The following is a 27132-nucleotide window of genomic DNA, read 5'->3' on the forward strand; positions in this document are numbered from 1 at the left end:
CTTGAGGGTCCAAGACAAAGTGTGACCTCAAATATCATTGGAGCCCAATCTTATTTTCAGCTAAATCTGACAACTGGAATCCACAGTCAACGTTCTACGTAAAGTTAGCTTCTGTATTTGACTGAAAGCCAGCCAGCACACCTTGAGGAGGATGTTTACGAGCATGAAAACACCTCTCTCAGCAATAACGTCAGTGTAAATAAGTAGAGGGGAAGAAAAGTTTCAGAGTTTCAAATGAAAGAAGAAGAGAAAAGAGAACAGCTATGCGATGCTGACACCACACAATTCTAACAGAGCTTTTTAGTTGGAATATCTTGCCTTGTGCCTAACCTTCAAGTTACATTCCACGTTGTTTATTCAGTATTGTGGCAGGTAATGTAAAACTTTTTGGGAGGATTTCATTGGAATGAGGGTATCATTGGCTATCTACACTACATGAACAAAAGTATGTGGACTCCTGCTCATTGAACATCTCATTCCAAAATCATGGACATTAATATGGAGTTGGTCACCCCTTTGCTGCTATAACAGCCTCCACTCTTCTGGGAAGGCTTTCCACTAGATGAGGGGACTTGCTTAGTTCTTCCACACCGATCTCGACAAACCTTGCTTTGTACATGGGGGCATTGTCCTGCTGAAAGGGCCTTCCCTAAACTGTTGCCACAAAGTTGGAAGGACAGAATCATCTAGAATGTCATTGTATGCTGTAGCGTTAAGATTTCCCTTCACTAGAAATAAGGGGCCTATCCCAAAACCATTAAAAACAGCCCCAGACTATTATTCGTCCTCCACCAAACTTTACAGTTGGTCTTATGCATTGGGGCTGGTAGCGTTCTCCTGGCATCTGCAAAACCCGGATTCGTCCGTTGGACTGCCAGATGGCAAACCCTGATTCATCACTCCAGACAACACATTTGCACTGCTCCAGAGTCCAATGGTGGAGAAGCTTTACACTACTCCAGCTGACGCTTGGCATTGCACATGGTGATCTTAGGCTGAGTGGCTGCTCGGCCACTCAGCTTTCATTACATGAAGCTCCCTTCGAACAGTTATTTTTATGATGTTGCTTCCAGAGGCAGTTTGGAACTTGGTAGTGAGTGTTGCAACCGAGGACAGACGATTTTTACGCTCTACGTGCTTCACCACTCGCCGGTCCCGTTCTGTAAGCTTGTGTGGCCTACCACTTCGTGGCTGAGCCGTTTTTACTCCTAGACTTTTCCACTTCACAATAACAACACTTACAATTGTCCAGGGCAAAGCAAAGCACCCCCATAACATGATGCTGCCACCCCCGTGCTTCACGGTTGGGATGGTGCTCTTTGGCTTGCAAGCCTCCCCCTTTTTCCTCCAAAAACGATGGTCATTGTGGCCAAACAGTTCTATTCTTGTTTCATCAGACCAGAGGACATTTCTCCAACAAGTACGATCTTTGTCCCCATGTGCAGTTGTAAACCGTAGTCTGGCTTTTTTATGGCGGTTTTGGAGCAATGGCTTCTTCCTTGCTGAGCGGCATTTCAGGTTATGTCAATATAGGACCCGTTTTACTGTGGATATAGATACTTTTGTACCTGTTTCCTCCAGCACTTCACAAGGTTCTTTGCTGTTGTTCTGGGATTGATTTGCACTTTTTGATTTGCACTTTTTTTACCAAAGTACGTTCATCTCTAGGAGACAGAACGCGTCTCCTTCCTGGGCGGTATGACAGCTGCATGGTCCCATGCTGTTTATACTTGCGTACTGTTGTCTGTACAGATGAACATGGTACCTTCAGGCGTTTGGAAATTGCTCCCAAGTATGAACCAGACTTGTGGAGGTCTACAATTTATTTTCTGAGGTCTTGGCTGATTTATTTTGATTTTCCCATGATGTCAAGCAAAGAGGCACTGGGTTTGAAGGTAGGCCTTGAAATACATCCACAGGTACACCCCCAATTGACTCAAATTATGTCAATTGGCCTATCAGAAGTTTCTAAAGCCATGACATAATTTCCTGGAATTTCCAAGCTGTTTAAAGGCACAGTCAACTTAGCGTATGTAAACTTCTGACCCACTGGAATTGTGATACAGTGAATTATAAATTAAATAACCTGTCTGTAAACAATTGTTGGAAAAATTACTTGTGTCATGCACAAAGTAGATGTCCTAACCGACTTGCCAAAACTATAGTTTGTTAGCAAGAAATTTTTGGAGTGGTTGAAAAACGAGTTTTAATGACTTCAACCAACGTGTATGTAAACTTTCGACTTCACCTGTATATATACATATAACTATGTTATATACTTTAAAAGGGTGAGCATTGCTTTGACTTTAGTGTCCTGTGGTTATCCCCCCCCCCAAAATGTAGTACTGTAACTTGTGTTTACTGGTGATAGGTGGAAAAGCCTACAGGGTTCTATGGAAGAGCCCCCATTTGCATGAAGACCATTCGTTGGCTTGGCTTGAATAACACAACACTGCTCTCTACTGGCAAATATAGTGTATTGCATAAGGCAACAGAGGTTCTTGAGATAAACGAGGTTGGGGAAAAGTTTAGTTCATACAATTCACTGGGTGTATGCTTTTGTGTGAATAAGAACCATCATAGCTTAGACCTGCAATAATATGTTCCCTATTTTTAAAGAGTACATCACTGTATTGTTTTCCTAATTTTAAGAAGCATTCCCAGTCACTAATCAAACTTTCTGATGAGAGGATATTGAAATAACATTGTTTATTTAACCTTTAATTAACCAGGAAAGTCAGTTAAGAACAAACTCTTATTTACAATGACGGCCTTACACGGCCAAACCCTAACGACATTGGGCCAATTATGCACCGTCCTTTGGGACTCCCAATCATGGCCAGTTGTGATACAGCCTGGAATCGAACCAGGGTCTGTAGTTACCCCTCTAGCACAGTACCTTAGACCCAGAGAAGACATAGGTAGTAGCCAAAGGCTGATGAGTAAGACATCACACATGGTTTGATGTATGAGACAATCCTGTCTGAAGTCACAGAGAAGAATCTCTCGTCACGGGCAAGTCAACACCTGCATTTGGAGTGACTGCTCTGTTGACTGTTTTTTGTTCTCTCTCAGCCAGGTGAGATGATGACGTCCTGGGACAGAAATCACAAAACCAAACATGATCTGAAGTCTGAACCACAGCTAGGGATTTTAGGTTCAGTGATGACAATCACCTTAAATCTTAAAAACACCAGAATCGTGTTGTCTCTACCCACCAGGTGGCGTGTAGTAACAACAGGTAGGATTATCTGAGAGGATCAGGAGACAACTGCAATCCCTACTAATCCTGCTAAAAATCCCAGGGATTTTAATGTTATGTTTGTATGGGAAACAAATGAATGTGTGGGGGTATAGCCAATGATCACTGGGTATAGCCCTAATGATCAACTGGTTTATAAAGTCAGATATAAACTAATGTGAGTCGTCCACCTTAAATAAAAATAACAATAGAAATAAAATAACAATAATTGACCCTTTATCAGATCACTTTATAATGCTCATGATTAAACTGATCATTTAATTTTGTTATATAGGATTATTGAAGTATTCAAAGTGCATATTTTAGGACAGTTAAGAATAAAGTGTTATGTTGTTATGGAAACATTATGACAGCCTATTTGAACTGAGTCTAAATTGAGGTAGCCTATAATAGGATACTGTATAAACGTGAATGTTCCCTGGTCTCGGCGCAGTCCTTGCTATTTGATAAAAATCACAACATACCTTACATATTTCAATATTTTTGTGTGCTGACAATGCGAACTCAAAACGTATGCGTGACAACTAAACACTCTTGAGAATAAAACCAAAATAGTACTTTCAAGTGAAGCACCACAGGTTGTAAGATACACGGTAAATTAACGCAACGGGAAATATACTGGAAATTAACAAATCAAGACTTTTGAAAGAGGCAAAGATTTGCCGAAAAAAGTCTACACAAAGAAATTCGTCCAAATTCCAAAACCCATGCGACAGCTTCCTTTCCCTGACTCTGCGTCTGAGGTAGACAAGACTAATCTTATAGGTCAACAATCTGAATTCGGCCTTGCCTATAGGCTGACGGATATGTCACATATGAGTTCTTCCGCTATCGACAGCTGAAGACGCAAGACAATCTTTGACAATTGTTAAAGTTCATGTTGGCGTTTACAAAGGCATTGAAGAGACATAGAAGGTATGTTGAATGACGAAGATAAACTTTTATATTATTATAATTGGCCAGACACTCGAATCTGCACAGCTACGTTGTAATAACTCCTATAATTGTTTGTCCTTATATGACTATGGCTTATCCTCAGTAGCCTATACAATTAAACTAAGATAAGTAAAACATAGAATGAATGAACATTGATGCTCAGTACCTAAACTAAACGTAGAGTGTTTTTATAGCGTCTTCAATGTTTTTACACTTTCAGATTTATCTGAATGACTTGGGCAAGTTCTAAAATATCCTGAATGATAGCCTATAATCAAAGATTGGCTAATATATATATCCCATCATATTTGATTCATGCTTTATTCTGGTTTCTCTGTTTTATATTTGGCAGACATACTAGTCTGTCCTTAATGTACTGATATGAACCAGACTATATGACGTGACCCAGACTATATGACGTGAACCAGGCTATATGACGTGAACCAGGCTATATGACATGTACCAGGCTATATGACGTGACCCAGACTATATGACGTGAACCAGGCTATATGACGTGAACCAGACTATATGACATGTACCAGGCTATATGACATGAACCAGGCTATATGACATGTACCAGACTATATGACGTGAACCAGGCTATATGACGTGACCCAGACTATATGACGTGACCCAGACTATATGACGTGAACCAGGCTATATGATGTGAACCAGGCTATATGACATGTACCAGGCTATATGACATGTACCAGGCTATATGACGTGACCCAGACTATATGACGTGAACCAGGCTATATGACGTGAACCAGACTATATGACATGTACCAGGCTATATGACATGAACCAGGCTATATGACATGTACCAGACTATATGACGTGAACCAGGCTATATGATGTGAACCAGGCTATATGACATGTACCAGGCTATATGACGGGAACCAGGCTATATGACGTGAACCAGGCTATATGACATGTACCAGACTATATGACGGGAACCAGGCTATATGACATGTACCAGACTATATGACGGGAACCAGGCTATATGACATGTACCAGGCTATATGACGTGAACCAGGCTATATGACATGTACCAGGCTATATGACGGGAACCAGGCTATATGATGGGAACCAGGCTATATGACGGGAACCAGGCTATATGATGGGAACCAGTCTATATGATGGGATCCAGGCTACTGTATATGATGTGACTGAACAAGTCTCTTCTACAGTCTTGTCTATTTATTGTCTGGTGATGTTTATATAACATATATAACATCACACACTAGCATTTTACATTGTAACATTGTGCCAACAAATAGACAAGAGCACACACCTAGACAAGACTACACGCCTATCTTATCCAATAGTTTTGATGTATCACAGATGCGTAGCTAGTATTTCATTAAGCTGTCAATGTAAGGTCTGAAATTAGATCAGACTTTATGGGAATAAACCAGTAGAAAATCAATTAATTAATTATAATGACTTTGTAAAAGGTGTTTTTTATTTGTAATAACACTGACATGATACTGAAAATCAAATTATTGCACAGCACACCCCACACAGACAGCATGCTGCAGACTTAAAAAATGAATGTTAGTTATCTCTTTGTAATCTGATCGAGTCTCTTGATACGTTTCTTTATACAAGGAGTTGTCTGTTGTCTGTTGTGACCCGCAGTGACTGACTGAGTCATTCAGACAGTCTGCAGCAGGCCAAAAGGATTTCACTAATTAGCCCCTGGCATCTGCTACTTGTGTGCTATGAGAGAGAAAGAGAGAAAGAGAGAGGGGGGGGGGGCAGATGGATGGACAGACAGACAGTGAGCCTCCGAGGTTCAGTCAGAAGTTTGTTACATGGGCGGATGGATGGACAGACAGACAGTGAGCCTCCGAGGTTCAGTCAAGAAGTTTGTTACATGGGCGGATGGATGGACAGACAGACAGTGAGCCTCCGAGGTTCAGGCAGAAGTTTGTTACATGGGCGGATGGATGGACAGACAGACAGTGAGCCTCCGAGGTTCAGTCAGAAGTTTGTTACATGGGCGGATGGATGGACAGACAGACAGTGAGCCTCCGAGGTTCAGTCAAGAAGTTTGTTACATGGGCGGATGGATGGACAGACAGACAGTGAGCCTCCGAGGTTCAGGCAGAAGTTTGTTACATGGGCGGATGGATGGACAGACAGACAGTGAGCCTCCGAGGTTCAGTCAGAAGTTTGTTACATGGGCGGATGGATGGACAGACAGACAGTGAGCCTCCGAGGTTCAGGCAGAAGTTTGTTACATGGGGAACATGGCTGGCTAGGCTTAAAACAAACAAGGATAAAGGGGATTATAAACACAGGCATTTCTTTAGGAAGCGGAAATGAACGAGTGTGGGAATATTTGGATTTCCCAAGCGTTCAATAACATGCCCATGCTATATATTTGAATAACACATTACTAGTGAGCGTACTTGCAGTCATATGTTTTCAAGAACAAGGAATTAGAAAAAATAATTGTAAAATGATTTACTAAAGTGTGAAAATCACATGTAGGTTATATCTGGCCTAATGTGTTTCAAAAACAGTAAGAACACATTTTCAGACAGGTTACAAGCGGCTGTTAAATTAGCGACGCTGTAAAAGCAAGACTGAAGGAGGTGGGGATTTCAATTGGCTTGCTAGCCATGTGGTCAGAACACAAACCAAGCCATGAGTGTCTGGAGAAGACCCATCTACAGATCATAGATATTTTACAGTACAGTGTGTGCTTGGATCTGGGATGAAACTGCCAGAATGAACCATAATGTATTAGAGTAATAACTTTGTGTGATTAGATTCAGATCAAGCCATGCTATTTCTGCTGATGCATCCTTTGCTACTGTCCCAGAGCTCAGAAAAGGGAGTTGATTCATACCCCGTAAAGTCTAGAGTCAGACTATGTCCATTCAGATATTTCAAGTGTCTAGTTATTGGGATGCTGGGAGAGCTTCATAGCCCCCATGATGCAGTACAGTAGCAGCTCACAATCAAAGCCCCCTGGGCTCCCATCTCATTATGCAACGCTCTGAGCTCCAGCTGGCCCCTCCTGATGACTTCACGATGTGGAAAATTCTACTGAGCGACCACAGAACTCGTATAGGAGCAGGCCTGCTGAATGCTTAGTGGTCGGAGCTGGGGGACTAATAAAGTCGAGAGACTGAGGCAGGCAGATTATACGGAGGGTATTGGGTCTTCTGCTTTTGCCGTGGATAATCAGATATGGGAATGCTGATTGGGGGAGGTGACACTATTGTTTAGATGATTAGATGTTTTTCCTGGTCAGGAACAAATGGCCCTATGAACATAGGTTCATCAGCATATAAAATAAATTATTTTCAAGGATCATACTATATAACTACTGCTGTAGATCCCTTCTCTATTCATGTACTGTCCATACTGTCTTTACACACCATTATATTAGGGCTGTCCCCGACTAAAACAAATCTTGGTCGACTGAGAGTTGTTCGACTTTCGACCAATCGATTGGTCGAAATTTTAAAACATGTATTTTCCATATATGTTTGAATAAAATAATCTAGGCTACTGAGCTTGTCTGATGCTTTAAGCACTGCGATTAAAAATTAAGACACACAAAGTACTAAAGAAGGAACCAGAGATCAATATTGACTAACCAGAAGAAAAAAACCTGTTCCCGACCCTCCTCCTCCCGCTGCCCTCTGCTTGCTGGGCTTCGCAGATTCGGCCGTTAAAGACGCTGCATGGTCATTTTGCCGCCTGCATTGGCCGTGCAGCATTTAGGGTGATGCGGCCTCTGCAGAAGTCAGGACATTCATACTTCTTGCACTTCACCGAGCAGCGCAGAACTGTTGTGAAGGAAGTTGTCAGAGGAAGTGAGTTTGTGCTTATACAGGACATCCCGCCCTCACCTACCATCAACCAATCATGTCAATCGAGAGCTATAAGTGCCCTCCTCATTGTTAAACATTTTTAGAGGCGCTCAGCGATGTGATACGGAATGCAATTTGGCCTCTGCATGCCTCCGGACTCTTTGCAATTGCATCACACCATCCATACAACGCTTTCGATCACATTTTCGGATCAAGCATAAATGGGCTCTTACGCTCCTGAAGTTGGCTCTTGCTCCAATAATAGGCTGTACCAGCGGTCAGAAACCTTTTCCATTTGGAGTGCCAATTTATCGTACCATTTCTGCTGATCTGCGTGCCAGTCATGATTTTCATATGCACTTTTTCATGGAACAGTTTCATTTCATTTTAATAAAGTTTTCCTATCTCAAAATCAATATCATGTGGTTAATTAACATTCAATCTAATTTAAAATGTTACAAATCTAAAAGTAACTTCTATTACCATTGCCAATATGTAAAAATAGTCTACAGTGGCAAGAAAAAGTATGTGAACCCTTTGGAATAACCTGGATTTCTGCATAAATTGATCATAAAATTTGATCTGATCTTAATCTTCACAACAGTAGACAAACACAGTCTGCTAAAACTAATGACACACAAACAATTCTATGTTTTCATGTCTTTATTGAACACACTGTGTAAACATTCACAGTGTAGGGTGGAAAATGTATGTGAACCCTTGGATTTAATAACTGGTTTGGCAGCAATAACCTCAAGCAAACATTTTCTGTAGTTACTGATAAAACCAGCACAACAGTCAGGAGGAATTTTGGACCATTCATCTTTGCAAAACTGTTTCAGTTCAGCAATTTTCTTAGGATGTCTGGTGTGAACTGCTCTTGAGGTCATGCCACAGCATCACAATCGGGTTGAGGTCAGGACTCTGACTGGGCCACTCCAGAAGGCATATTTTTTTCTGTTGAAGCCATTCTGTTGTTGATTTACTTCTGTGCTTTGGATCGTTGTCCTGTTGCATCACCCAACTTCTGTTGAGCTTCAATTGGTGGACAGATAGCTTTATATTCTCCTTCAACATGTCTTGATAATCTTGGGAATTCATTTTTCCGTCGATGATAGCAATCTGTCCAGGCCCTGAGGCAGCAAAGCAGCAATGCTCCCTCCACCATACTTTAAAGTTAGGTGAGGTTTTGATTTTGGTGTGCTGTGCTGTGCCTTTTTTTCTCCACACATAGTGTTGTGTGTTCCTTCCAAACAAGTCAACTTTAGTTTAATATGTCCATAGAATATTTTGCCTGGAGTCCTGTGGAACATCCTCATGCTCTTTTTCGAACTTCAGACATGCAGCAATGTTTTTCTTGGACAGCAGTGGCTTCTTCTGTGGTGTCCTCCCATGAACACCATTCTTGTTTAGTGTTTTACGTATCGTAGACTCGTCAACAGAGATGTTAGCACGTTCCAGAGATTTCTGTAAGTCTTTAGCTGACACTCTAGGATTCTTCTTAACCTCATTGAGCATTCTGCGCTGTGCTCTGGCAGTCATCTTTGCAGGACGGCCACTCAGTGTGAGTAGCAAAAGTGCTTTCTCCATTTATGGACAATTTGTCTTACCGTGGACTGATGAATATTAAGGCTTTTAGAGATACTTTTGTAAATACAATAATTAGTGTGTTATTACTTTAAGCAAAACTGTGTTTGTCTGTTGTTGTGATGAAGATGAAGATCATATCAATTTTTATGACATATTTATGCAGAAATCTAGGTAATTCCAAAGGGTCCACATACTTTTTCTTGCCACTGTACATAAAGCCAACAAATAAAAAACATTGCAGCCCGCAGGTGGAAAATATCCTGATAAAAATAAATATCCTTTAAATCACATTGGTTACACATGGCTTGTCTGCAAGGAACTTTAAACATTGTATCAACTTGGTCTGGCCAGAAGCTCTGCTAGCCAACTTGCAACATTGTATAAAATATTCTGGGCCCTCAGAGTTTCCCGTGTGGACAAGTAATCAAGTAGGCCTATTTTATGACGATTCCACCGGATCAGAGCCGGACATTTTTTCCCCTTTCATGCTGAGTGGTTCTCAAAAGGGAGAGAGCTAGAAAGATTTTTTAAATAGTCTACATTGAGGAACTATTGTCATTCTCTATGGATGTAAAAACAAACTTTGTTTACTTGCGCTCTGCAAACAATGTGTCCACTCCTACAATGTCAACAGTAAGATCTAATAATAATAATAATAATAATAATAATATATTGAATGCATTATCAGAAATTACCATAACCAAACAAACATTGTAGATGAGAAATATGGTAATTAATGGTAAATGTACTACTGATGATACTGGTGTAATGGACAGGTGTGAATCAGACTGGTGTCTCATGTGCCATACATTTTTTTATATATACATTTGCCACTGCTCGACTAAAAAAATCTTGGTCGACCAACAGCCTATCAATCAAAAAATCGACCACTCTACTAAATGGGTTCAGCCTTACATTATATATACAAAAATATAAACGCAACATGCAACAATTTCAAATAGATCAAAAATAGTTCATAACTTTGACATCAGCAATTCTTGCTGTCTGCCATCTGCCCGGGTACAGTTGAAACCAGGATTCCAAGAGTGTGCAAAGCTGTCATCAAGGCAAAGGGTGGCTACTTTGAAGAATCTAAAATAGAACATATATTTTTGATTTGTTTATAACTTTTTTAATTACTACATGATTCCATGTGTGTTATTTCATTTCATTGATGTCCATACTATTATTCTTCTATGTAGACAATAGCAAAAATATACACAAACACACACATACACACACACTTTGTCAGGGCGTTCCACAGGGGTGCTGGCCCATATTGACTCCAATGCTTCCCACAGTTGTGTCAAGTTGGCCGGATGTCCTTTGAGTGGTGGACCATTTTTAATACACACATTTTTGAACGTGAAACACCCAGCAGCATTGCAGTTCTTGGCACAAACCGGTGCGCCTGGCACCTACTGCGATACCCTGTTCTAAGGCACTGAATGACACATACACAATCCATGCCTCAATTACCTCCTCCCCTTTATCTACACTGATTTAAAGTGGATTTAACAAGTGACATCAATAAGGGATCATAGCTTTCACCTGGATTCACCTGGTCAGTGTATGTCATGGAAAGAGCAGGTGTTCCTAATGATTTATATTTATATTCTGGAGTAATTTCTTTATTTTTGCTTTTTGGATTTTGTGTGTATTGTTTTGTGTTGCTAGGTATTACTGCATTTAGAAACACAAGCATTTAGCTGCACCTGCCATAACATCTGCACATTTGAGTGCGCGACCAATACACTTATTATTTTGTGTTATTTTGTCAAGTCTGACGGTCTCTTTCCAACTTACTAATAATATCCCAATGAGCTCACCATGAGTTTCTGTGAACTCTTTTAAGGATCCCATTGCTTAGTGTGATACTGAATGAACTACGCTGATTCCAAGGCCTGGCCTGCATGTGTTGGCTGGCCAGAGAGTGGTTGTATGTTTGAGGTGTGGATACCACAGTGTTGTCAACAGACCCAGGGCAGCTGCACCAAGTAAAGAATGCATGGAGCCTACAAAGAGACCACAACACATCTTAAAAATTCTCTCCCCTGACTGTTAACCACTAATTCTAAAGGGGTCAAAACAAAAGTTGGAGGGAGAGAGGATCCCAAAGCACAACTTGTTGTGTCTCGATATGAACGAATATGGGAATGAAGGAGGGCAGTTACTTAATATCTTTTCGACAACTATGTGAAAAATCTGTATATATACGGATTGGGACTGAGAGTTTCCGTCTCTGTCTGCTCACCATATGTTGGTGTATTGGTATTTGGTATTTTATTAGGATCTCCATTACCTGTTGCAAAAGCAGCAGCTACTCTTCACACAAAACATGAAACATAATACAGAATGACATAATACAGAACATCAATAGACAAGAACAGCTCAAGGACAGAACTACATACATTTGAGTGTGTGTGAGGCATTTGTCTCCACATGTATGACGTTCACAAGCTCCTCACAAAGACAAGTGAACCATGAGAGTGAATGGCAAATGCAGTGCTTTTCTCTCAGTTTATCAAAGCTTTCAGCTTTTATTAACAAAGGTACTGGGCCTGGTAAATGCATCCAGTGTTTAAATAGTGGACCTCTTAGATTGAAATGTTGCCTGATATCAAAGTCTTTGCCAGATTTGTGCTAATTTCTGCACAGTTAAAAGTTTATTCAAAATCTATAGTGATCCACAATGACCCAAAGGATTCAAGGTTTCTTTAACTTAAGTACAGTATTGGCCATCTTATCCAAATATCTTGTTCAAACACAAAGCAAAAAAAAACATTTTCATCTCATGCACATAACTTCTGTGTTGTTATATTATAATTTATTGACAGTGTATGTCATGGTACTGACCCAGCTCCTCTCCCCGGCATGCCCATAGGAGTCCCAGATGAACATGGAGAGCCTGAGCAAGCCAGAGCTGCTAATGCTGTTCAGTGTCCTGGAAGGAGAGCTGGAAGCCCGTGACCTGGTCATTGAGGCCCTCAGGGTAAGAGCTGTCCTTCTCCCCAGTCTTTTCCCTTGTTTCATTTCCAGGCAGGGCCCCAATGCCCCTCAATGATGCTACCCCATTGAGTATAATGTGAGGTCCACGCATAGAGATATAACTATGATTTATACTTATGTCCGAGGAGTTTCCATGAAGCGCATGAAACAAATGAGAACATTGGTTCGAGTTGCGCATTCTGTTTACTGACAAGAGGACTACCTGAGAGATAGCAGGTTGGGCAGGTAACAAGTATCCTACTACACCGGCTCTGATGCTCGTCGGATGTGGCAGGGCTTGAAAACTATTTCAGACTACAAAGGGAAACCCAGCCACAAACTGCCCAGTAACGCGAGCCTACCAGACAAGCTAAATGCCTTTTATGCTCGCTTCAAAGCAAGCAACACTGAAGCATGCATGAGAGCACCAGCCGTTCCGGACGACTGCATGATCACGTTCTTTGGTAGCCGATGTGAGCAAGACCTTTAAACAGGTCAACATTCACAAAGCTGCGGGGCCAGACGGATTACCAGGACGTGTATGCATGGATCAACTGGCAAGTGTCTTCACTGACATTTTCAACCTCTCCCTGACTGAGTCTGTAATACCTACATGTTTCAAGCAGACCACCATAGTCCCTGTGCCCAAGAAAGCGAAGGCAACCTGCCTAAATGATTACCGCCCCGTAGCACTCTCATCGGTAACCATGAAGTGCTATGGAAGGCTGGTCATGGCTCACATCAACACCATTATCCCGGAAACCCTAGACCCACTCCAATTCACATACCGCTCCAACAGATCCATAGTTGATGCAATCTCAGTTGCACTCCACACTGCCTTTTCCCACCTGAACAAAAGGAACACCTACTGTATGTATTCAACACCATAGTGCCCACAAAGCTCATCACTAAGCTAAGGACCATGAGACTAAACACCTCCCTCTGCAACTGGATCCTGGACTTCCTGACGGGCCGCCCCCAGGTGGTAAGGGTAGGCAACAACACATCTGCCATGCTGATTCTCTACACTGGGGCCTCTCAGGGGTGCATGCTTTGTCCCCTCCTGTACTCCCTGTTCACCCACGACTGCGTAGCCAAACATGACTCCAACACCATCATTAAGTTTGCTGACGACACAACAGTGGTAGGCCTGATCACCGACAATGATGAGACAGCCTATAGGGAGGAGGTCAGAGACCTGGCAGTGTGGTGCCAGGACTACGACCTCTCCCTCAATGTGAGCAAGACAAAGGAGCTGATCGTGGACTACAGGAAAAGGCGGGCCGAACAGGCCCCCATTAACATCGATGGGGCTGTAGTGGAGCAGGTCGAGAGTTTCACGTTCATTGGTGTCCACATCACCAACGAACTGTCATGGTCCAAACACGCAAAGACAGTCGTGAAGAGGGCACATCAATACATTTTCCCCCTCAGGAGACTGAAAAGGTACCCAGATCCTCAAAAAGTTATACAGCTGCACCATCGAGAGCATTGCATCACCACCTGGAATGGCAACTGCTCGGCATCTGACTGTAAGGCGCTACAGAGGGTATTGCGTACGACCCAGTACATCACTGGGACCAAGCTTCCTGCCATACAGGACCTATATACTAGGCTGTGTCAGAGGAAACCCCCCAAAAATGGTCATAGACTTCAGTCACCAAAGTCATAGACTGTTCTCTCTGCTACCACACGGAAAGCGATACCGGAGTGCCAAGTCTAGGGCCAAAAGGCTCCTTAATAGTTTCTACCCCCAAGCCATAAGACTGCTGAACAATTAATCAAATGGCCACTCGGACTATTTACATTGACACCCCACCCCCCAGCTACTCGCTGTTTATTATCTATGCATAGTCACTTTACCCCTACCTATCTACTACAAAATAACTTGACTAACCTGTATCCCTGCACATTGACTCCCCTTGTATATAGCCTAATTGTTTTTATTGTGTTACTTTTTTTTTTTTTTTTTTACACACCTGTTACAATCAATACGCGCAGCAGTGCTCATTGGACTCACCTGGACTCCATCACTTTGTTGATTGCCCCTGCATATATGTCTGCTCCTCTGTGTTGTTCCCTGTAGTAGATTTATTTGTTGTGTCGTGTTTATGTCCAGACGCTGTTCCTGGTCCGTTGGATGTCCGTCTGTATTAAATGGTTCACTCCCTGTACCTGCTTCTAATCTCCTGTGTTGGGCCTTACAGAATGATAATACCATTACAAGAAGCATCAGGGAGTTTTTTAGGGTTTGTTTTGTTGGTGACGTTGGACCTGGGGGTCGCCACCAATGGAACCAGGGGTGCCTAAGCTGGCTCATTGGGCTGTCATGCCCTAGCTGGCACGAGAGATTTCCTTGCCCCAATTGGCACAGCAGTTTCTCATTACCTGACCTCCCATGATTTAACCTGACTTTAATTGATGAGAGATCCTTTACCCAACCAGGGAAGGAGCTCTACTTTAGTAGCCAGGATGTACTGCCACAACGCTAGCACTTAAGCCAATTTATGTCCATGTGCCTGGGATGAAAGGCTGTCTGGCTGTGGAAAGATTATCCTTTATCTCTCTGCAGTCTGAGGATTGTATCTGGCTATTAATCCACATATTCTACTCATTCACATACTGTACAAAATGTGGCGTATAGACAACAACATAACTCAAATCTGCCTAGACTTCTAGGCTCATTGTAACGGCGGGTGAGTGAAATGAGTGAGGAGTCAAATGCAGAGAGCGAAATGAATGGGAAAACACTTTAATGTCCTTCAAAACGTAACAGGTCCAAAACATGGGTGAATGCCCAAAACACTGGCGCTAAACAAACCCAAAACCTAGATACAAACCCTGGACAGTGAAAACCCAAAACAAAACACGATACATCACCAAACGTAACAACCAACAAGCCCGCACAAACACCAGCGGGCAAAACAAACTTAAATAACACCCATCCCAAAACCCCAACAAGGAACAGGTGAAAACAATTAGACAAAAACAAACGAAAAGGAAAAAGGGATCGGTGGCAGCTAATAGACCAGCGGCGATGACCACCAAGCGCCACCCGAGCAGGAAGGGGAGCCACCTTCGGTGGTATTCGTGACAGTACCCCCCACCTGACACGCGGCTCCCGCAGCGCGCCGACACCGGCCTCGGGGACGACCCGGGGGGCGAGGCGCAGGGGGATCCGGATAGAGGCGATGGAACTCCCTTAGTATAGTGGGATCCAATATATCCCCCACCGGGACCCAGCACCTCTCCTCCGGCCCGTACCCCTCCCAGTCCACGAGGTACTGCAGGCCCCTCACCTGGCGTCTGGAGTCCAGAATGGACCGTATCGTGTACGCCGGGGACCCCTCGATGTCCAGAGGGGGCGGAGGGACCTCCGGAACCTCACTTTCCTGCATGGGACCAGCTACCACCGGCCTGAGGAGAGACACATGAAACGAGGGGTAAATACGATAATACGAAGGGAGTAACAATCGATAACACACCTCGTTTATTCTCCTCAGGACTTTAAATGGCCCTACACACTGCGGACCCAGCTTCCGGCAGGGCAGGCGGAGGGGCAGGTTTCGGGTCGAGATCCAGACCCTGTCCCCCGGTGCAAACACGGGGGCCTCACTGCAGTGACGGTCAGCGCTCTTCTTCTGCCGTCAACTCGCCTGACGCAATGACTCCTGGTCGACTCTCCAGGTCTCCTTAGAGCGCTGCACCCACTCCTCCACCGCAGGAGCCTCGGTCTGGCTCTGATGCCATGGTGCCAGAACCGACTGGTACCCCAACACGCACTCAAACGGTGACATGTTGGTAGAGGAGTGGCTTAGTGAGTTCTGGGCCATTTCTGCCCAGGGGATGTATCTCGCCCACTCCCCTGGCCGGTCCTGGCAATACGACCGCAGAAACCTACCCACCTCCTGGTTCACTCTCTCCACATGCCCATTACTCTCCGGGTGATAACCCGAGGTCAGGCTGACCGAGACCCCCAGCCGCTCCATAAACACCTTCCATACTCTGGACATAAACTGGGGACCCCGATCAGAAACGATATCCTCGGGCTCCCCGTAATGCCGAAAGACATGGGTGAATAGTGCCTCCGCAGTCTGCAGGGCCGTAGGGAGACCGGGCAACGGGATAAGACGGCAGGACTTAGAGAACCGATCCACAACGACCAGGATCGTCGTGTTCCCCTGAGACAGGGGAAGCCCGTAAGAAATTCCACCGATAGATGGGACCACGGCCATTGTGGAACGGGGAGGGGTTGTAATTTCCCTCGTGGCAAATGCCTAGGAGCCTTACTCTGAGCGCATACCGAACAGGAGGAGACATAGAATCGCACGTCTCTCACCAAGGTAGGCCACCAGTACTTCCCTCTAAGACTTCGCTCCGTCCTCGAAATACCCGGGTGACCTGATGAGGGTAGACTATATGCCCATCGAATCAATTGATCACGAACAGCGAGCGGCTCGTACCTACGACCCTCCGGGCACTGTGGAGGCGCAGGTTCCTCCCTTAGTGCCCGCTCGATGTCCGTGTCCACCTCCCATACTACCGGTGCTACCAGCTTGGCAGCCGGAATTATGGGAGTAGGACCGATGGACCGGTCATCAGTGTCGTATAGGCGGGACAGCGCGTCGGCCTTAGCATTGAGGGAACCTAGTCGATACGAGATCGTAAAACAAAATCGGGTGAAATACATGGCCCACCTTGCCTGACAAGGATTCAGTCTCCTAGCTGATCGGATATATTCCAGGTTACGGTGGTCAGTCCAGATGACAAAAGGGTGCTTAGCCCCCTCAAGCCAGTGTCTCCACACCTTCAGAGCCTTAACCATGGCCAACAACTCCCTATCCCCCACATCATAATTCCGCTCCGCTGGCCCGAGCTTCTTCGGAAAAAAAGCACATGGGCGGAGCTTCGGTGGCGTACCCGAGCGCTGGGAGAGCACAGCTCCAACCCCAGCCTCGGATGCGTCCACCTCAACTATAAATGCCAAAGAGGGTCCGGATGCACCAACACTGGCGCTTCGATGCACAGCGACTTCAAACGGCGGAACCCTCTGTCCGCCTCTGCTGACCACTGCAAACGCACCGGCCCCCCCTTCAGCAGTGAGGTAATAGGGGCCGCCACCTGGCCAAAGCTCCGGATAAACCTCCGGTAGTAATTGGCAGACCCTAAGAACCACTGCACCTCCTTTACCGTGGTGGGAGTCGGCCAATTATGCACGGCCTTGACGCGATCACCCTCCATTACAACCCCCGAGGTGGAAATGCGATAACCCAGGAAGGAAACGGCTCGTTTGGAAAATTCACATTTATCTGCCTTCACATACAGGTCATGCTCCAGCAGTCGCCCAAGAACCTTGCGCACCAGAGACACATGCTCGGCGTGTGTAGCGGAGTAGCTCAAGATGTCGTCAATATACACCACTACACCCTGTCCGTGCAGGTCTCTGAGAATCTCATCAACGAAGGATTGAAAGATGGCTGGAGCATTCTTTAACCCATACGGCATGACGAGGTACTCATAATGGCCAGATGTGGTACTAAATGCGATTTTCCACTCATCTCCCCCCCGAATACGCACCAGATTATTTGGCTCCTGAGATCCAGTTTCGTGAAAATTACGCCCAGTGAAATGATTCCACCGCCGTAGCGATGAGAGGTAGTGGGTAACTAAAACCCACAGTGATGGAATTTAGACCTCGATAATCAATACACGGACGCAAACCACCCTCCTTTTTCTTCACGAAAAATAAACTCGAGGAGACGGGTGACATGGAGGGCCGAATGTACCCCTGTCCCAGAGCCTCCGTGACATATGTCTCCATAGCCAACGTCTCCTCCTGGGACAATGGATACACGTGACTCCTGGGGAGTGCAGCGTTTACCTGGAGGTTTATCACGCAATCCCCCTGTCGATGGGGTGGTAATACTGAAGGCTTATTACTGAAGGCGATAGCCAAATCGGCATACTCAGCAGGAATGCGCACGGTGGAAACCTGGTCTGAACTCTCCACCGTTGTCACACCGATGGAAACTCCTAAACACCAGCCTGAACACTCATCAGACCACCCCTGGAGAGCTCCCTGTCTCCACGAAAGTTTAGGATTGTGAATAGCCAGCCAGGGAATCCCCAGTACCACCGGAAACACAGGTGAATCGATAAGGAACAGACTAATCCGTTCCTTATGATCCCCCTGCGCAATCATCTCTAGAGGAATTGTGGCCTCCCTGACAAGCCCTGACCCTAACGGTCGACTATCTAAGGAGTGCATGGGGAAGGGGGGGGGTCTACCTTAATGGAATCCTCAACCTCTGAGCGAGTCCGCGATCTATAAAATTCCCTGCTGCGCCTGAATCGACTAGCGCCTTATGCTGGAGAGAGGGGAAAAACTTAAGGAAACAGATTAACAAAAACATGTGTCCAACAGGAAGCTCTGGGAGAGTGTGGTGCTGACTCACCTGGGGTGACCGAGGAGTGTTCCGCCTGCCCTCTCGACTCCCAGATGGACTCCTCCAGCACCGACCGGAAGTGTGCCCTCTCCGGCCACAATGGGTACAGAAGGAGCCTCCTCCTCCGGTCTCCCTAGACACAGCCCCTCCTAGCTCCATCGGGATGGGAGTGGGGGGGGGGGGGGGGGGGGGGGGGGGGGGGGGGGGGCTGGGGCGGCAGGTGTTGGAACTGACAGGACCCTTTCAGAACGTCCGCGAGCAGCCAGCAGATGGTCTAGCCGGATAGACATGTCGATCAGCTCATCCAAGCTGAGCATAGTGTCCCGACAAGCCAGCTCCCTGCGGACTTCCTCTCTTAGGCTACACCTGTAATGGTCTATCAGGGCCCTGTCGTTCCACCCAGCTCCAGCGGCCAAAGTCCGGAAATCCAACGCAAAGTCCTGCGCGCTCCTCGTCCCCTGCCGGAGATGGAACAACCACTCACCCGCCGCTTGGCCCTCCGGAGGATGATCGAACACAGCCCGGAAACGGCGGGTGAACTCCAGGTAGTGGCCCCTCGCTGAGTCGAGCCCGTTCCAAACGGCGTTGGCCCGCTCCAGGGCCCTACCCGTCAGGCAGGAGACGAGGACACTCACGCTCTCCTCGTCCGAGGGAGCAGGCCGAACGGTGGCCAGGTAGAGCTCTAATTGTAGCAGAAATCCTTGGCACCCCGCCGCCGCTCCATCGTACTCCCTTGGAGGCGTGATGCGCAGAGTGCTGGCACCGGATCCCGCTGAAGGAGATGGTAGAGTTGCTGGTGGGAGGGTAGGTGGGGTAGTAGGGAGACCACTCCTCTCCCAACGGTCCGTCCTCTCCATCATTTGATCTATTGCTGATCCGATGCGATGGAGAATGGACTTATGTTGAAGGACTCTCTCCTCCATCGTGGGGAGAGGGGTGGTCGCTGCTCCTGCTGACTCCATCTGGTGGTGCGGGCTTCTGTAACGACGGGTGAGTGAAATGAGTGAGGAGTCAAATGCAGAGAGCGAAATGAACGGGAAAACGCTTTAATGTCCTTCAAAACGTAACAGGTCCAAGACATGGGTGACATGCGATACATCACCAAACGTGACAACCAACAAACACCAGCGGGCAAAACAAACTTAAATAACACCCATCCCAAAACCTCAACAAGGAACAGGTGAAAACAATTAGACAAAAACAAACAAAAAGGAAAAAGGGATCAGTGGCAGCTAATAGACCGGCGACGACGACCCCCGAGCGCCACCCGAGTAGGAAGGGGAGCCACTTTCGGTGGTATTCTTGACACTCTTGACACTCATCCTAATATGTTGTATTGAGTACTGAGTACATTACAAAGTAACCTGAGTAATACAATAAACTATACCAGGTGAACAGACATGTCAGAAATCAAGGACCCCGTAGAGCATTCTTGTGTTGTATCTAGACCTCATTCCACACATCTACTGGGCACTGGCCATCTATGGCAAGGCAATTTAGTGCACCCTGCTAGGTGGTTGGAAGATGACTACTGCAGTATGATGGGTGGTTGGAAGATGACTATTACACCCTGATGGGTGGATGGAAGATGACAACAGCAGTGTGATGGATGAATGGAAGATGACAACTTTAGTGTGATGGGTGGGTGGAAGATGACTACTGCAGTGTGATGGGTGGGTGGAAGATTACAATAGCAGTATGATGGGTGGGTGGAAGATGACTACTGCAGTGTGATGGGTGGGTGGAAGCCTTAACTGGAGTGGTGAGAATGTGTGGCTTCACTATCACTAAATCACCGTGGTCTGTTAACCCAATGAGTCCCACCGTAACGCCGGCGTATTTTTGAGTGCTAACCCTTTTAAAATATTGAGCTACAGACTTCTGGGTTGTTGGATTCGTCCATTTCTTCTGTATCCGTAGATACCAACCATTTGTTTGTGTGACTGACGCGGGCTGAGCTATAGGGGTGTTTGTGAGACAAAGGAGAATCCTAAAGGGGCCTGGGGCCGAGTCTGAATGGTTTGAGCTACAAACGGAATGGTTTGAGCTACAAACTATTAAAAGCTGAGACTGTCACGAACACTCATGTTTTGCTCTATGACACTCACAATGTACACAAGAGTCGTTAGAAGTTAAGGGGATCTTCTACATAGAAGGACGTAGGAAATCCCAGGACATAGTGTCTATAATACTGTAATAAGCTCACAAAGTTGCTGTCACAAACTCCAAACAGTTGGCACTGACTAGTTGGATATTAAATTCACAGTAAGCAAACCATTTCTGGACTTACAGCATTCATATATATTTTTGCTTTGGAAGGTTTTTTCTTTGGAAGGTTTTTGCTTTGGAATGTTTCTGCTTTGGAATGTTTTTGCTTTGGAATGTTTTTGCTTTGGAATGTTTCTGCTTTGGAATGTTTTTGCTTTGGAATGTTTCTGCTTTGGAATGTTTCTGCTTTGGAATGTTTCTGCTTTGGAATGTTTTTGCTTTGGAATGTTTCTGCTTTGGAATGTTTCTGCTTTGGAATGTTTCTGCTTTGGAATGTTTCTGCTTTGGAATGTTTCTGCTTTGGAATGTTTCTGCTTTGGAATGTTTTTGCTTTGGAATGTTTCTGCTTTGGAATGTTTTTGCTTTGGAAGGTTTTTGCTTTGGAATGTTTCTGCTTTGGAATGTTTCTGCTTTGGAATGTTTCTGCTTTGGAAGGTTTCTGCTTTGGAATGTTTCTGCTTTGGAATGTTTTTGCTTTGGAATGTTTTTGCTTTGGAAGGTTTTTGCTTTGGAATGTTTCTGCTTTGGAATGTTTCTGCTTTGGAATGTTTTTGCTTTGGAAGGTTTTTGCTTTGGAATGTTTCTGCTTTGGAATGTTTCTGCTTTGGAATGTTTCTGCTTTGGAAGGTTTCTGCTTTGGAAGGTTTCTGCTTTGGAATGTTTTTCTGCTTTGGAATGTTTTTGCTTTGGAATGTTTTTGCTTTGGAATGTTTTTGTTTTGGAAGGTTTTTGCTTTGGAATGTTTCTGCTTTGGAATGTTTCTGCTTTGGAATGTTTCTGCTTTGGAATATTTTTGCTTTGGAAGATTTCTGCTTTGGAATGTTTCTGCTTTGGAATGTTTCTGCTTTGGAATGTTTTTGCTTTGGAAGGTTTCTGCTTTCCAATGTTTCTGCTTTGGAATGTTTATGCTTTGGAAGGTTTTTGCTTTGGAATGTTTCTGCTTTGGAAGGTTTTTGCTTTGGAATGTTTCTGCTTTGGCGGACCTTTTTTCTTTATTGACATTTGTCAATAAAACTCATGAATGCAACTATTTATGTCAAAATTGTTTTGTGTTCTTCTTGTTGCCCTGGTTGTCCTGAAAATAACATGGTAAAATACTTAATTGTGAGGCTAAATATAAGGGTTGGACATGCAGATAAATGAAAGTCAGATAAATGAAAAGACGATTGTTGCTTAGATCTCAGGACTGATAGGGGTAACTCAATCCTTGGTTGCCTCAGCAGTAGTCTCTTGTGGCCTGCAAACACAATATTTAGTTCTGAGATAACCTCAGTATTGTACACTGGAATATGGAATCCCTTCTTGCCCTCACTTGAAAGTAAAATGAACAACATTACAATGGATCCCATAGTTACTCAAAGTGAGAAAGGCTTAGACTAGAGGGCTCGACCACTGAGCAGCTTTTCATCTTTTGGTTTTCAACAGATTTAAGTGTGTCAAATAACTGTGTCAAAGAATTGTGTGTCAGGTAGCAGATGAACTCTCACCAACATTTCGAGCAAGAGATCATGTGAACAAGTCTCATTGCTCAGGGCACTCAGTCTCATACTACAGTCAGGAGAATTATTCAGTGCGTGGTTCTCCAGAGCAGCCACAAGCTGCCATTGATGTGGAAACCTACTGTACGGTGGTGTGTCACTGTCAGCCACAGGGTGTTTTCCTATTTCCATTTAGTCTTAAGGGTGAAGGTTTGTTAAGTTTGTTTTGTTTCCGTCTTGTTCCTCATTTCTTATAATAGCATGGTTTGCTGGGAAATGAAGTTGGGTTAATGTGATTATATAACAGATATTTCTGTGTTCTGTTTATACAATATTTGATGATGGCTAAAACTTTGCTCACTGTTAACCAGTACACATCCATGACTCATCTTGCCTGCTTCTCCTTATGCTGTGGCACGCATCTTAATGCTGTACCCTAGCGATGCCCATATTTGACACACAGCGGGAAAAAAATACTTTCTCTGGTTACTGGGGTTGTAACGACGTTCGTCTGTAGAAGGAGAAGCAGACCAAAAAGCAGCGTGGTGGTTACTCATGTTCTTTAATGGAAAATGAACGATACATGAAATAACTTAAATCTACAAAACAACAAACGGAACGTGAAAAACCTATACAGCCTATCCTGTGACAACAAACACAGTGACAGGAACAATCACCCACCAACACACAGTGAAACCCAGGCTACCTAAGTATGATTCTCAATCAGAGACAACTAATGACACCTGCCTCTGATTGAGAACCATACTAGGCCGAAAACATAGAAATGCCCCAAAACATAGAAAAACAAACAGACTGCCCACCCAACTCACGCCCTGACCATACTAAATAAATACAAAACAACGGAAATCAAGGTCAGAACGTGACAGGGGTGGCAGGGTAGCCTAGTGGTTAGAGCGTTGGACTAGTAACTGGAAAGGTTGCAAGTTCAAATCCCCGAGCTGACAAGGTACAAATCTGTTGTTCTGCCCCTGAACAGGCAGTTAACCCACTGTTCCTAGGCTGTCATTGAAAATAAGAATTTGTTCTTAACTGACTTGCCTAGTTAAATAAAGGTAAAGTAAGAAGCACAAAATATGACTTTCGGGCATGTTAGCATGTTAGCAGCGCCACATTAGTGCAGGAATGACTGAATAAGCATTGTTTGACCTGGCTGTTAAGCATAAGCTACTTCAGGAATGTGATTCATGTCAGTCCTCCTCCTCAATTGCACCACTGTACTCCTTGTTTACTTTATGACAGATGTCAGAGCAGTCCCTGTTGAGAGCTGGAACAGACAAGGATGACAACAACTGTCGGAAGAGTCATTCAATCCGTAGTGCTGAAGATCCGCTTTGTAGCGCGATTGACAATTAAAATCAATGTTCAATGTTCCTGCGGTCACAGAGGCTGCATTCACGGTAAACGCTGCATATGTCGGATCAATCAGAAATTACCTTTACATTTTAACGTGGATCTTACTTAAGTGATACTTTGGCGATACGGATTGAATCCAGCCCTTAGTTAGCTACAGCACATACAGCTCTGGAACCAGGCTTGGCACTTGGTGCGGGGACCAGGCTTGGCACTTGGTGCGGGGACCAGGCTTGGTGCTTGATGTGGGAACCAGGCTTGGCGCTTGGTGCGGGGACCAGGCTTGGCGCTTGGTGCGGGAACCAGGCTTGGTGCTTGATGTGGGAACCAGGCTTAGTGCGGGAACCAGGCTTGGCGCTTGGTGCGGGGAACCGTGCTTGGTGCGGGGAACCAGGATTGGCGCTTGGTTTGTGGACCAGGCTTGGCGCTTGGTGCGGGAACCAGGCTTGGTGCGGGAACCAGGCTTGGTGCGGGGACCAGGCTTGGCGCTTGGTGCGGGGACCAGGCTTGGCGCTTGGTGTGTGGACTAGGCTTGGCTTGGTGCGGGGACCAGGCTTGGCTTGGTGCTTGGTGCGGGGACCAGGCTTGGCTTGGTGCGGGGACCAGGCTTGGCTTGGTGCTTGGTGCGGGGGCCAGGCTTGGCTTGGTGCTTGGTGCGAGGACCAGGCTTGGTGCTTGGTGCGGTGACCAGGCTTGGTGCTTGGTGCGGGGACCAGGCTTGGCGCTTGGTGTGTGGACCAGGCTTGGCGCTTGGTGCGGGGACAAGGCTTGGCGCTTGGTGCGGGGACAAGGCTTGGCTTGGTGCGGGGACCAGGCTTGGTGCTTGGTGTGGGGACCAGGCTTGGCTTGGTGCTTGGTGTGTGGAACAGGCTTGGCTTGGTGTGTGGACCAGGCTTGGCTTGGTGTGGGGACCAGGTTTGGTGTGGGGACCAGGCTTGGCTTGGTGCTTGGTGTGTGGATCAGGCTTGGCTTGGTGTGGGGACCAGGCTTGGCTTGGGGCTTGGTGTGTGGACCAGGCTTGGCTTGGTGCTTGGTGTGTGGATCAGGCTTGGCTTGGTGTGGGGACCAGGCTTGGCGCTTGGTGCTGGAACCAGGCTTGGCGCTTGATGTGGGGACCAGGCTTGGCTTGGTGCTTGGTGTGGGGACCAGGCTTGGCTTGGTGTGGGGACCAGGCTTGGTGCTTGGTGTGGGGACCAGGCTTGGCTTGATGCTTGGTGTGTGGACCAGGCTTGGCTTGGTGCTTGGTGTGTGGACCAGGCTTGGCTTGGTGTGCGGACCAGGCTTGGCGCTTGGTGCGGGGACCAGGCTTGGTGCGGGGACCAGGCTTGGCGCTTGGTGCGGGGACCAGGCTTGGCGCTTGGTGTGTGGACCAGGCTTGGCTTGGTGCTTGGTGTGTGGACCAGGCTTGGCTTGGTGTGGGGACCAGGCTTGGCTTGGTGTGGGGACCAGGCTTGGCTTGGTGCGTGGTGTGGGGACCAGGCTTGGCGCTTGGTGTGTGGACCAGGCTTGGCTTGGTGCTTGGTGTGGGGACCAGGCTTGGTGCTTGGTGTGTCGATCAGGCTTGGCTTGGTGCTTGGTGTTTGGACCAGGCTTGGCACTTGGCATGGGGAGCTTCACTGGATTGTTGTATTGTTATGTGGGAGAGTGAGGATTGTTCACCCTCTCTCCTGGGTCACACATGTCAGATACAGGACCAGGGTACTGGATCATTGATCAGATACAGGACCAGGGTATTGGGTCATTGGTCAGATACAGAACCAGGGTATTGGGTCATTGGTCAGATACAGGACCAGGGTATTGGGCCATTGGTCAGATAAAGGACCAGGGTATTGGGCCATTGGTCAGATACAGGATTTTAAGTGATACTTTGGCGATACGGATTGAATCCAGCCCTTAGTTAGCTACATCACATACAGCTCTGGAACCAGGCTTGGCACTTGGTGCGGGGACCAGGCTTGGCACTTGGTGCGGGGACCAGGCTTGGCGCTCGGTGCGGGGACCAGGCTTTGCGCTTGGTGTGGGAACCAGGCTTGGTGCTTGGTGCGGGGACCAGGCTTGGCGCTTGGTGTGTGGACCAGGCTTGGTGTGGGGACCAGGCTTGGCTTGGTGCTTGGTGTGTGGACCAGGTTTGGCTTGGTGTGGGGACCAGTCTTGGCACTTGGTGCAGGGACCAGGCTTGGCGCTTGGTGCTGGGACCAGGCTTGGCGCTTGGTGCGGGGACCAGGCTTGGCGCTTGGTGTGTGAACCAGGCTTGGCTCTTGGTGTGTGGACCAGGCTTGGCGCTTGGTGTGTTGACCAGGCTTGGCGCTTGGTGTGGGGACCAGGCTTGGCTTGGTGCTTAGTGTGTGGACCAGGCTTGGCTTGGTGTGGGGACCAGGCTTGGTGCTTGGTGTGGGGACCAGGCTTGGCTTGGTGCTTGGTGTGTGGACCAGGTTTGGCTTGGTGTGTGGACCAGGCTTGGCGCTTGGTGTGTTGACCAGGCTTGGCGCTTGGTGTGGGGACCAGGCTTGGCTTGGTGCTTAGTGTGTGGACCAGGCTTGGCTTGGTGTGGGGACCAGGCTTGGTGCTTGGTGTGGGGACCAGGCTTGGCTTGGTGCTTGGTGTGTGGACCAGGTTTCGCTTGGTGTGGGGACCAGGCTTGGCTTGGTGTGGGGACCAGGCTTGGCTTGGTGCTTGGTGTGTGGACCAGGCTTGGCTTGGTGCTTGGTGTGTGGACCAGGCTTGGCTTGGTGCTTGGTGTGTGGACCAGGCTTGGCTTGGTGTGGGGACCAGGCTTGGCTTGGTGCTTGGTGTGGGGACCAGGCTTGGCGCTTGGTGTGTGGACCAGGCTTGGCTTGGTGCTTGGTGTGGGGACCAGGCTTGCTGCTTGGTGTGTCGATCAGGCTTGGCTTGGTGCTTAGTGTTTGGACCAGGCTTGGCACTTGGCATGGGGAGCTTCACTGGATTTTTGTATTGTAATG

At 46.4% G+C, this 27132-nt stretch overlaps 1 protein-coding gene across 1 annotated transcript in view; it reads left to right on the top strand.

The window, feature by feature from the left end:
- The first annotated feature begins 4024 nt into the window (after positions 1–4024).
- Positions 4025–27132, top strand: part of LOC110494691 (CTTNBP2 N-terminal-like protein) — a 29175-nt gene continuing 6067 nt past the window's right edge. The window contains exons 1-2 of the mRNA XM_021569985.2: positions 4025–4177; positions 12506–12613. Coding sequence (XP_021425660.2) covers positions 12515–12613 — 99 coding nt within the window. The 5' untranslated portion in view covers positions 4025–4177; positions 12506–12514. The remainder of the gene's footprint in view (positions 4178–12505; positions 12614–27132) is intronic.

Source organism: Oncorhynchus mykiss, chromosome 17 (assembly GCF_013265735.2).
Source record: "Oncorhynchus mykiss isolate Arlee chromosome 17, USDA_OmykA_1.1, whole genome shotgun sequence".
Lineage (NCBI taxonomy): Eukaryota > Metazoa > Chordata > Actinopteri > Salmoniformes > Salmonidae > Oncorhynchus > Oncorhynchus mykiss.